At 40.6% G+C, this 12,343-nt stretch overlaps 1 protein-coding gene across 1 annotated transcript in view; it reads right to left on the bottom strand.

Moving 5' to 3' along the window:
• adgrl1a (adhesion G protein-coupled receptor L1a) overlaps window positions 1-12,343 on the bottom strand; it is a 93,654-nt gene that overhangs the window by 13,768 nt on the left and 67,543 nt on the right. The window contains exons 12-16 of the mRNA XM_055152407.1: window positions 5,518-5,698; window positions 4,372-4,494; window positions 3,385-3,590; window positions 1,728-1,901; window positions 112-321 (exon numbers count right to left, since the gene is read on the bottom strand). Coding sequence (XP_055008382.1) covers window positions 112-321; window positions 1,728-1,901; window positions 3,385-3,590; window positions 4,372-4,494; window positions 5,518-5,698 — 894 coding nt within the window. The remainder of the gene's footprint in view (window positions 1-111; window positions 322-1,727; window positions 1,902-3,384; window positions 3,591-4,371; window positions 4,495-5,517; window positions 5,699-12,343) is intronic.

Raw genomic sequence — 12,343 nt, 5'->3', positions numbered from 1 at the left:
TTTCAGTGAGAAAGGTGGTCTCTCTTGTCTCCATGGGAATAAGTATGTTTATCAGAAAAGTTACATCTTTAAACTCCATGATGTGGTTTTGCTTGAGTGCTCCGAGCCCACCTGATAGTCGGTCTTGTCAATGCCGATGAGGAAGAGCAGCTCTGCGATGAAGAGGTTGATGCACAGGTTCTTGTGGATGGTGTTGCGATCAGTCTGGAGTCCACGCAGGAAGCAGAAGGTGGAGATGCAGATGGCCAGGCACACCAGAGAGATGACTATACCCACCCAGGTGATGACGAACAGAATCAGCTCATGCATGCGGCCCTGGTACTGCCCAGACAAGGGGGAGGAGAGAGGAAAAGATGTTTAAAATGTCACCAGAGACGACAAGACGAATGTGGGTGGAATAAGCAGCGGGACAGGCAGAACAATGGGACAGAAGGAGAAGAAAAAAAGTTGATTTACTTAATATTTGTAAATATATGCAAAGAGCTAAAGTGTGGAGACAAGAGAGAAGACAGCGTATTTAAATTCATGTTGTTGTCAGATGCAAGTAGCGCGACATGTATTTGTACGCTTTCCTGAATAACATCAATGGGGACATCAAAACAAAGACCATGTCAACCTACGAATCCATGTGATACTGAAAACCTGCATACATTACTTCTTTAAGGGAAAACAAAAGTATATAAAACCTCTCTTACTTCCTTATAGATTGTTTTATGTATATTTATATTTGTTTCATCTCATATCTTCCTTTTTTGTTTTTGTTGTACGACGTTGAAGCTCGGGAATTGCTATGTTCCATATTGGTAACGACTATTAGATCACTGTGTAGACGTATATAGCTTGAACTCCTCTCAGCAAAAATAATCTGATCAGTTATGTGACCTATACCCAAGTCACCCAAGCTGTGTCGGCTGAGGGACAAGAGCCTTATCCGAGCAAATCGTTTTTCAGAGTAATAAGTACTGGACTGGTGCGCCTGGTTAATTTTGAAAATGTGGAGAGAGATGAACACTCCTGCACTGAAAATGTGGAAGGAGAGGACGATGGACAATACTGTGCATGTAGAAGATGTTAAGGATAAATTATAGTCGTTTAGTAGATTAATCGGTCAATGGTGTTTTTGTCAACCTAATTTTATATTAGTTGACTTAACTAATGGGAGTGAGCGGACTGGATTTAGATGCTGTTTACTATCAGATCCTAATAATTTTTTAAGTTTTGTCAGTGCTACACCCAGCCTCATGTAAGTCAATTAATCAATGCTCAGGATATATCTTATATCAAAAAGAGTCCCATATTAGGAACAGGAATTTATTTATGGACAATATATCAGAATAAAAACACCAGGATCATGTAGAGCAGGTTAATACGAACATTTTTTAAGACCAAAATGATGAGGGGTAAATCATTTTTCAATGTAAAGTCAATTGAAGCCAGAGTCGATGGAGCAGGAGGCACCCCATGCTCCTTATTTGAAACATGGCGACTAGAAGCTTAGTATGTCCATTTTTACAGTCTGTTGTGGGGACATAGAACAATGGAATATTTTTATTTTTATATGTAACTGTCTAGATCTGTAAATGTTAATTCAGATAATGTTACACCCAACTGTTTTTGATATTTGTGATTTTGTTTAGTTTTAATAAATGCTAAAAAACAAACAAACTCATATATACAGGAACATTTTGCAGTCCAACAGAAAGTTTCTAACACATAGCTGAACTCACGTCTGGCTCGTGGCTGGCCATGAGCACGGCGAAGTTGGTGAGGTGGCTACAGGAGCAGGTGGTGTGGGTGCTGTTGGAGCTGAGCAGCCTGCACCCTTGGGACGACCACTGTCCCGTCATGGAGCGTTCCGAGTAGTTCCAGAATGAGCAGTTTGGGGTGTGGTAGTTGTCCATCTGTGAAATCAAAACCAGACAAGTTTAGAGGAACTGGTTTAGTCTATACAAATACATACAGTTTAGACTGATCAGAACTGACAGTGGAACCTCATTTTAATATGTTGATTTCCCAATTCAATCATTCAATACATGAAAGCTAGAACAATGTACTGTATTTTGGGATCAATAATAAGCATGTGTACATTTTCTTTGCAATAATGGGGAGATTTTTGTTATTTTTGTTGTACTTACGATCAGATTTGAGCTGTAGAGGGTTGAATAAGTAACTTTTATGGTTAACTGTCACTTTATTTAGGTTGTTTAGCTCAGCCCTTATAATGTTCATTTTTGTGTCGGTGACATAAAGTAGTTTCAATATTATTTTTTATCGCAATATTACACTGTAGCCATTAATCATGCTTTAACAATTGTTATTGTGACAGGCCTACTTTCCATTTACTGTTCTTTCATTACAATAGTATTATTCAGGCAAGGGACCACTAAGCAAACAAATATTGCACCTTCCAAAGACATATTTTCTGGTTCACTACTGGAAATGGCAAGTATGTATGACAACAGATTTTGAAGTGAAAATCGTAATTTAATTGTAGATACGTAATAAAATACAGCATTTTCAGTTGAGGTTCTCAGTTCTCAGTTTCAAATTTCTATCAACAAAAGCCCATGTTTATTTCCTTCAACAAACCCTGTCAACATATCTATTTCTTTGAAGCAGACTTCACTGGCGCATCTTAGTTAAATGTGCTCATTAATTGATTTTGATCACTAAAACCTGACACTAATCACAATTTAGAGGCATGACTCACAAAGCAAATTATGACAGGGATATTTGTGTAACATGGTGTTTCTCATGTGTTGCTCGTCTGTTACAAAGACTCAGTACAATTTAATTAAAAAAGCTCATTTCAATTTGATAGTCACATCATTTATTGCATTGGAATAACTGTTAAAGTTACAAAACTGGTGTAATTTCCTATTTTTGGTTTGATTTTGTATTTAGTATTTTAAAATTTACTATATTTATATCTATTTATGTTTTTCAGTATTTATATCAGCTAAAATGTTGTGTATTTTCAATTAGGGGTGTGGAAAAATATCAAAATATTGAAATATCATGATTCCAAATTTGGTGATACAATATCATTAACATGAGTGTCTATATCCATATATCACCAAGACTATTTTTTGGTATTTTTTGCATGTTTTATGTGTCTGCACTACAATTTTGGTGCTTGTTTAGTGAAAGAAAACTTGTTTATGCAATACACTTGGCATATTCGCTGTTTTGATGATTAAAACATATGTATTTCATATTAACGTTGCAGAATTAGCGGTTTAACAAAGAAATATGGTTGCTAAAATGTATTTGGCCATGTATTGAGTATCGCATCGTGAGGGACACTGTGAATCCCGGCCCTAGTTTCAATAATAGTTTGAATATGGATTAATAACTGATTTCCGATACTTCTGACAGCCCTACCTGCAAGTGCCGTAATGTGAAGACCACTGGCTCGGTGAGGAACACTCTGCTGGACTCCTTGTTTATGGATGCCGCGATCACGTGGGAATTGACCGCCAGCCGCCTCCGGTCATGGCTCGACTCCATTTCCATTTTTACCGTGGCGTTCTCCGTCGACAGGAATGATCCCAGGTTTTTATAGAGCAGAAACACCACCTTCACTTGCCCTGGACGTGAGTGAAAGATGTAAAAGAAGTGAGGCCCTTTTTAAAAAATGAAAAGGTAGATGCGGTGAGATCAATATATTGTGGTAGGAGGATATAAGAGTAAATGTATGTGCATGAGGGTATAATATGGTAATGGTAGCTGGAGTGACAGAGATAGACAGGGGGAAGTGACATGACTCTGGGAGAGGGAAGACAGAGAGGGGGACTTAGTGAAGGTTGGAGCGATGGTAAAGAGCGTTTCATTTTGACTGGTGCAAGAGAGCTCCATTTAATGTGGAGGGCAACGCTACAGTCATCCCTCAAGCATTCACAGATCTCCTATTATTCCATATGAATATTTCATGTGCATTGTTTCAATCATTCTAATCTCGTTCCCGCCACAGAGCCAGAGCGGAGACAGGGGAGGGGGAGGAAAGGGGGGATAGTGAAAGAGGAGGGGGTGATGTGAGGGGGATAAGATGGCGGAGAGAAGGAAGAGAGAGAGGAACAGAGGAGAGAGAGTGCTGAGATAGCTCTGTCAGACTGTGCACCCGATTGTAATCTACACGCCTCCCAAGCTATTCTATTAAGACTGCTGTTAAGAAACCATCAAGAAAAGGAATAGTCTCAGCGCTTTTGTTAATCTGATTAGCCTATTATTATGAACCAATAACTTAGTCAACTGCATGCAGATTGTTTAAAGCTTTCATGGAAATGCAAATGGCGACATATATGAGAGTGCAGAGGGGCAGGGTGATTTGTCAGGTCTGTGTAAGGGAGAAGAGAGGCGGGAGGTGCTGACCGTTGCGACTGTACTGTTTAATAGTAGAAGCAGAGAGCTGGATGGCGCTGTCGCTGGCGTAGTTTTGAGGGAAAGATAAGTCCTGAAGCTCCATCTCCGTGTTGAGAACATGTACTTCTAAATCTGTAAATGGAAAAAGTTGTTGTAACATGTAATCAATGTGTGTAGCTAGTATACTGAGGTGGGTACAGTTATCTTTACTCCTAATGCTCAGTTCAGACTACGGCATCAAAATCGCACCAAATGCCTCTAGATGAATGCCCTCAAATGCCCCTTTGCATTTGAAGGTAGATGCTTGAAACATGTTGTGGAAACGCCCTCAGTGTAAGAGTATATTTATCATACAATACTTCTACTCAAGTATTTTTATTGAAGTAACTGTACCCTTTCTTGACTGACTCTTCTCACTGTGAATAAACCTATACATTAAGAAAACGTGTATGCTGATTATATGAATTTTTTTGTTTTTTAATTTTGGTTGTTTTTATTGCACTGAAAAAGTTACTGTGATGTTCCTTTGGGTTATAATCTTTCACAGCACAGCGTATCTTTATATTCATATGGAATGTCTCGTCCAGAAAGTTACATACTGTTGGCTTGATTCATCAGCCGGGTTCATTCGTGGAAACCGTCTTTTTAAAATTTTTATTATTATTATTATTTTTTATTTAACCAATCGCTGCTATTTGGTCGTGAAGTATGTAATGCGCAATTAATGGGGCTAACTGGTATATTAAGTTTTTCCGTAGGAAGAAGGGCAATAAAGTCTTTTGCCTTGATAAAATTCACTAAACATTCTCTTTGTTCCAGCTTTAAATCCTCAATCTGGGAATCAGTGCCAACACAGAATATATGGCTGTTTGCTGATTGGCTGGTGCCCGGACTCGCACTTCCGGGGTTCTTGCAAACCGTCTAGTGTATTCCGATTCCTGTCCTAGTCGCTGGAGAGAAATCAAAATGAGCGAAAGCACTAGGTGGTGCCAGCCTGGCTAACATATAGTATCTTTAATTCTAAATCATGAATAATCATGATTTCTATAATCTAAGTTTTACTTCTGCTTGACTAATATAATTCTGTGATTCACGCTTGTTCAGTGATTGGACACTATACCCACCTCTGAAAGTGTAAGTATTGGGCAGGCTTACCGATGCTGGGGGCGTGGTCAGTGAAGTAGTTAGCGTACATGTTGTTGGCTAAAAGGAAGGCCCCTTTCTCCAGGACGTCCAGCAGCATGGTGGCAGTGTGAGCCTGCTCTGTGCTGTTCATGTCCTGCCACGACTCCAGCGCTTCAGGACGTAAAAGGTTATCTACGATCTGAACCACGGCCTGGGAAAAAACAACATAAATAACACAGTTTTTATCTTTTTGTGAGAGGTGAAATCATGAAAAAAAAAAAAAAAAAAGGGAAAGAAAGAAAAGAAAAACTTAAAGGTGCACTATGTAACTTTTCTGTTGGGAAGTTCTGTGCTGCTTTGACCCACCCTGGATTGTTTCACAGTATGGCATTAGCAGGTGACTCCACCAGGCCAAGTTACAGTTCAGATCTTATAGTAAAACGATTCTGAAGGGATAATGAGCAATGAAAACATCGAATCAAAAAGTTACACCTTTAACAAAAAGTTACAGCAATATTACAAGGAAGAACAAATTTGTTGAAAGATTTCCAATGCGAGATTCTGACTCAAAGTTTAGTCAAAGACATAATTAATTCTAGCAGATTCTTTATTATTACAGGACAGACCTTTGTGAATTATTAGCAGATTTGTCCCTGAAGTAGAGCATGACTATTCTGACTTAAATACTACTCAAAATATCCTCCACGAGCTTGAGCTTTCCCTGTTGTTTGTATTATATAGAAAACATTTAACCAATACTTTTCAAGGCCTACAGATATGTCTTCCTTTGAGCAACAGCTTGATTATGTAAAAGAAAAGAAAATATCGAATCTATTCTGTAAACTGTAACTATTTTTATAACTGTACCAAACACACAAAGAACCTCTAAACAAAGACGTGACCAGCACTGAACTTACACTGCAACTTTCTTTTCTTGTCATTCAAATGGCCACAGTGGACTTTAAATCATGATTGGTTTTGTGTCGTTTAATGACTTATTCCGACTTAATCAAGAACAATTCATTAAGAAAGTGCTTTGCATGCAATTCACAGATAAGTGATAACTAATCATGAGACTCTGCTTCATTAACACTGTTTCGGGAAGTGCTATTAACATTAGCAACGTCGTAATTATCAGCTAACGTTTCCATTTGTGCCGTACTCCTACGTAATTAGCCATTGTGTGTACTATTACAAAGGTTCTTATAGAAAGTCTATAGGTGAGGAACAAAGTCACTACTGTGCCACTGTCACTGCGTGTTTTTGGGTTTGCAGAAAGAGTATCTGGAGTAGTAATAATTGTAGTATTTACTAGTAGCCCATTTTAGCCATAGTAATAGTTGCAGGAAACGTAATTGAACAGTTTAGTCCTAGTACTTTAGTTGTTGTAGTAGCAGGAGCAGCAGAAATGCATTCATTGGAGTGATAGTAATAAAAAATGCTTTAGTGTTGTAATGTTTACTGCTACTATTAGTAGTACTACTACTACTACTACTACTACTACTACTACTACTACTACTACTACTACTACTACTACTACTACTACTACTACTACTACTACTACTACTACTACTACTACTACTACTACTACTACTACTACTACTACTACTACTACTACTACTACTACTACTACTACTACTACTACTACTACTACTACTACTACTACTACTACTACTACTACTACTACTACTACTACTACTACTACTACTACTACTACTACTACTACTACTACTATGGCCACTAATAAAACAGAACCTTACTGTTGCTATTGCTGTCTCAACCTCTGACTATCACAATAACAATAACTATTTATGACTGTTATATAATTTAACAAATGGTAAAAAGTAGTAGGGATATGCAAAAATATTGAAATATCCATGGAGACAAGCAAGACAGCAGATCTATGGAGAGGTGTGCTTGTTCACAATTTGTGTACAATGTACAATTTGGTTATTTTCTATAGGGAAACTTGTTCATGCAGTACACATGGCATACTGTCTGTTTTGATGATTAAAATAGATGTATTTCATGTTAACTTTGCACATGTAGTGGTTTAACAAAGAAATATTGTTGCTAAAATGTATTTGGTTCTTAAAAAACAGCAGTATATCACAGTATCATATGCAATATATTGATTATCGTATGTATCGCCATGGCGTGATAACATTGTATCTTGAGCCCTGTATTGAGTATCAAATCATGAGTGACACTGTGATTCCAAGCCCTAAAAAGTAGTAATCTTGCAAAGCCTCTTTGGTAAAAGAAAGAAAAGATGTTCTGCTCTAAAAATCATTTGACTACTTTTTGTACACTTTTGTGTTTATTCAACTTGCCTGGTGATTTAAGAATTACAGACTCTCCAAAATTCAATGTTAGAACAATTTACTGCTGCTAGCTACAATCTTTCTCTCTTAAAACCAATGCAATGTAAAGCTTTTCTTTTAATCTATTTTTTGGCTAAAAAGGTTACATACTGTAGTCTAAACAGTTATTATTTTTAGTAGGCTCAGCCTATTTTAATCTAACACAGGTTTCAGTTTTCTTCAGAACACAAACTCAATATCTCTGATCATTACTTTCACAACTTTTCCAGGTCAGACATCTACTATTCTATTTCACACTTACAATTCATTTAATGGCCATTCGGACGCCTGTATCCACTATCCAATTTGTTGAAGTAGCCGGCTTGATGAATCGGGTAATTCTCCTGCTCAGGCCTCTCAAAATGAAGGATTGACTGTTGTGAAATCTCTTTAAAATGAATTTAGCCTTACAATATTCACCCTATCTTGTGTAGGAGAAGAAGACTGTATTTTTTTGCCTATATCTTTTCATCTTTGTGCTTATGCTGCAGCTGGTGACAAAACAAATAGCTGGCTTGCTTACTACGCAGGAGCCTTTGCGTTCATTTTGCAGCAAGATCTGAAGATGGGTGTCATATTACGGCTTAGACTGCAGGCAGGTCAAGATACACAGAAAAGGCACTAGCGCATACTCTGCTACTGCATCCCACATCCCTACACACACACACATACATACATAAGACCTTTTTCATCATATTAGATTACTGCTTTCTCAGAAGTACATATATTGCAATCATACTGAAAGAGCAGAGCAAGAGGGGGCGTAGTAGCACAAACTGTTGCCTTCTATACAGTGAGTAAATTGCATTTTCTAGAAGGCAAAGATATTGTGCTGTTTTGTGCATCACAAATAGGGCCAATATTACGCAGTCAGTCTCGATCGTAGGAGCAAAAGGAAAAAGTGAGATTATAGGGTAGTGGCATATGGCTGCTGGTGTTAACTCAAAGATCCTATATGCTGAATATGAGAAAAGGACTGTACTCCAGGGAAATGCAACTGCAATATGTTGATATAGTAAGGAGCAAAACAGTTATATTAGAAAATCCTCATTACACAACTACTTTGAATACTGATGTGCTACTACAAGTACAAGAGCTACTTCTTCATCAACCGTTAATACTACTAGACAAAGAAGTTTTAATGAAACAGAACCTAATAGTAGAAAGTAATTACTGCTACTACCACTGCAGTTTATGGTACAATTCACTGAAGACACTTTACCTGATATTTATTGTAGTCCATATGGTTTAATTAATATAAAAAATAATCACAGCACTTATTATACATATGTTTTTTAAATATATATACTTGATTGTGTTGAATTTTATATTTCCTGTTTTTTATTCAAAGTATACTTCAACATTATAAAAGTGCACTGTATAACATTTCTGGTAGAGGGGCTGTCACCTGCTTGACTCCATGTTGTTTTTTCCTGAAATGTTCTACACTACGGCATTAAATTGAACTATCTCCATGGAGACAAGCAGGATACATCACCAGGCCAAGTTTCTAGGAACTAGGGGTGTGCAAAAATATCAAAATATCAATATATCGTATCGTTTAATGTGATGATACAGTATATATACTGTATACTGTATACTGTATATATATATATATATATATATATATATATATATATATATATATATTGATGAAAAATGGGCTACTGGAACACGGCGGAAATGGGCGAGATGCGAGAACAAGGCTCTGTTGGATGCTACTACTACAGTAACCCTAGGCAGAGGGGTTACATGAACAGGATGTGGGAGAAATGGTTATTACGATACCCACAGTCCAAGCTAACGGCCAAACACTAGTAGCTCAGTGTTCCAACATCCACAAACGGCAACTGCTATCACAACTAGAGATTGATGAGGTACAACACAAATGCCACGGCAAGGGGGAACCAGTGTGCCAGGTCAGAGGGAGTTGACACAACTCCCCAACCAGAGATTGGGTACGAAACCCCAATAAGTATCACGCTGAGCGAGGCAGCGACTGACCTGAAAGATAAGATCATGGCCCGAATGAACACATGAGGCTAAGTGAAGTACCATCTGAAAGTTCCTAGACGATGTGAATGCAGCACTGACAGTGATCCCTACCACAACAATCACTGAAACCAATGAGCTGATATACACTTCAGCAGCAGTGATCCTAGGCTATAAGAGCAACCATGGGAGCCATGCGATACAATACCCACCATGGCAAAGACGGTTAGAGGCTAAAATCAAGGAGGTGCGGAGAGAAGTGAGCCAACTGTCAGAGGCCCAGAAAGGTGCAATGAAAAAGCAAGTGCCCAAGAGGTACAACCAGTTGCCCATACCTGAAGCACTCAAAACTGCCAAACTAAGGCTCCAAGCCTTGGCCAGCCGCCTAAAGAGGTACACACGAGATAACGAGGCCAGACGAATAAACCGGCTGTTCGCAACACAACCGGCGAAAGTGTACGCTCAGTGGCAGGGTAATAACAGCAGAGCATACCCACCAAGGCTGGAGACTGAGAGGTACTGGAAAGGCATATGGGAAAGGGAGGCATCACATAACACCGATGCACAGTGGCTGGTGGATCTGAGAGAAGACCACAGCAACCTCCCTGAACAAAATCCATGGTATGAAAAACTGGACCGCACCGGGCCCTGACATGATCCATGCGTACTGGTTAAAGAAGCTCACTGCCCTCCACGAGCGCCTGGCAGCACAAATGAACCAGCTGCTAAGGGATGGGACTCACCCTGAATGGTTAACCCAAGGGCGTACGATCCTGATCCTAAAGGATCCTTCAAAGGGTGCAGTCCCATCCAACTATCGGCCAATAACCTGTCTCTCCACAACATGGAAGCTCATGTCAGGCATCATTGCGGCTAAGATAAGTGGGCACATGAATCAATACATGAGTGCAGCACAGAAGGGTATCGGCAAAAAACACCAGGGGAGCCAAACACCAACTCCTGGTTGACCGAACAGTCGCCCGCGACTGCAGAACCCGTAAGACCAACCTGTGCACTGCCTGGATTGATTACAAGAAAGCCTATGACTCAATGCCACACACATGGATCACTGAGTGCTTGAAGCTGTACAATATCAACAGGACTCTAAGGGCGTTCATTGCGAACTCGATGCGGTTGTGGAAAACCACCCTTGAAGCCAAGGGGAAGCCACTTGCACATGTGTCCATCAAATGTGGCATATACCAAGGAGACTCACTGTCCCCACTACTGTTCTGCATAGGCCTGAACCCTCTCAGCCAAATAATCGACCGCACTGGCTATGGATACCGACTCAGAAACGGGGCCACCATCAGTCACCTCCTCTACATGGATGACATCAAGCTGTACGCTAAGAGTGAGCGAGACATCGACTCACTGATCCACACCACAAGGATCTACAGTACAGACATTGGGATGTCATTCGGGCTTGAGAAATGTAGCAGGATGGTGACAAAGAGAGGGAAGGTAGTCCACACAGAGGGGGTGTCACTCCCAGGAGGGAACAATAGCAGACGTTGAGGACAGTTACAAGTACCTTGGTATCCCACAAGCAAGTGGCAACCTCGAAGAGGCAACAAGGAAAGCGGCTACGGCCAAATACCTGCAAAGAGTGAGGCAAGTCCTTAGAAGCCAGCTCAATGGCAAGAACAAGGTGCAGGCAATCAACAGCTACGCCCTGCCAGTGATCAGATACCCTGCAGGGATTGTAAGCTGGCCAAAGGAGGAGATACAGACCACAGATGTTAAGACACGAAAGCTCCTGACCATGCATGGAGGGTTCCATCCCAAATCCAGCACCCTGAGACTGTACGCAGGCCGGAAGGAAGGGGGCCGAGGACTAGTGAGTGTGGGAACCACTGTCCAGGATGAAACATCCAAGCTCCTTGAGTACATCAAGGACAAGGCCCCGGCAGATGAGGTGCTCAGAGAATGTCTCAGACAGTGGGGTCCAGAGGAAGAGGTGCTGGAGGGACCATCATGGCAGGACAAACCCCTACATGGGGCGTACCACCGGAACATAACTGAAGTGGCTGATATCAAGAAATCCTACCAATGGCTTGAGAGGGCTGGTCTGAAGGACAGCACAGAGGCACTGATCCTGGCTGCTCAGGAGCAGGCCCTGGGCACTCGAGCAATAGAGGCCCAGATCTACCACACCAGACAAGACCCACGGTGTAGACTGTGCAAAGAGGCTCCTGAGACAGTCCAGCACATAACTGCGGGGTGTAAGATGCTGGCAGGGAAAGCATACATGGAGCGACATAACCAAGTGGCGGGCATAGTGTACAGAAACATCTGTGCAGAGTACGGGCTGGAAACCCCAGGATCAAGGTGGGAAACACCTCCAAAGGTTGTGGAGAATGACCGAGCCAAGATCCTGTGGGACTTCCAGATACAGACTGACAGAATGGTGATGGCGAACCAACCAGACATAGTGGTGGTGGATAAGAAACAGAGCAGAGCCGTGGTGGTTGACATCGCAATACCAAGCGATGGTAATA

This window comes from Boleophthalmus pectinirostris, unplaced genomic scaffold (assembly GCF_026225935.1).
Source record: "Boleophthalmus pectinirostris isolate CB_2022bp ecotype Guang Dong unplaced genomic scaffold, ASM2622593v1 HiC_scaffold_17, whole genome shotgun sequence".
Classification (NCBI taxonomy): Eukaryota; Metazoa; Chordata; class Actinopteri; order Gobiiformes; family Gobiidae; genus Boleophthalmus; species Boleophthalmus pectinirostris.
Note: the sequence above shows the minus strand (reverse complement) of the source record. Positions and strands in the feature narration are given on the sequence as shown.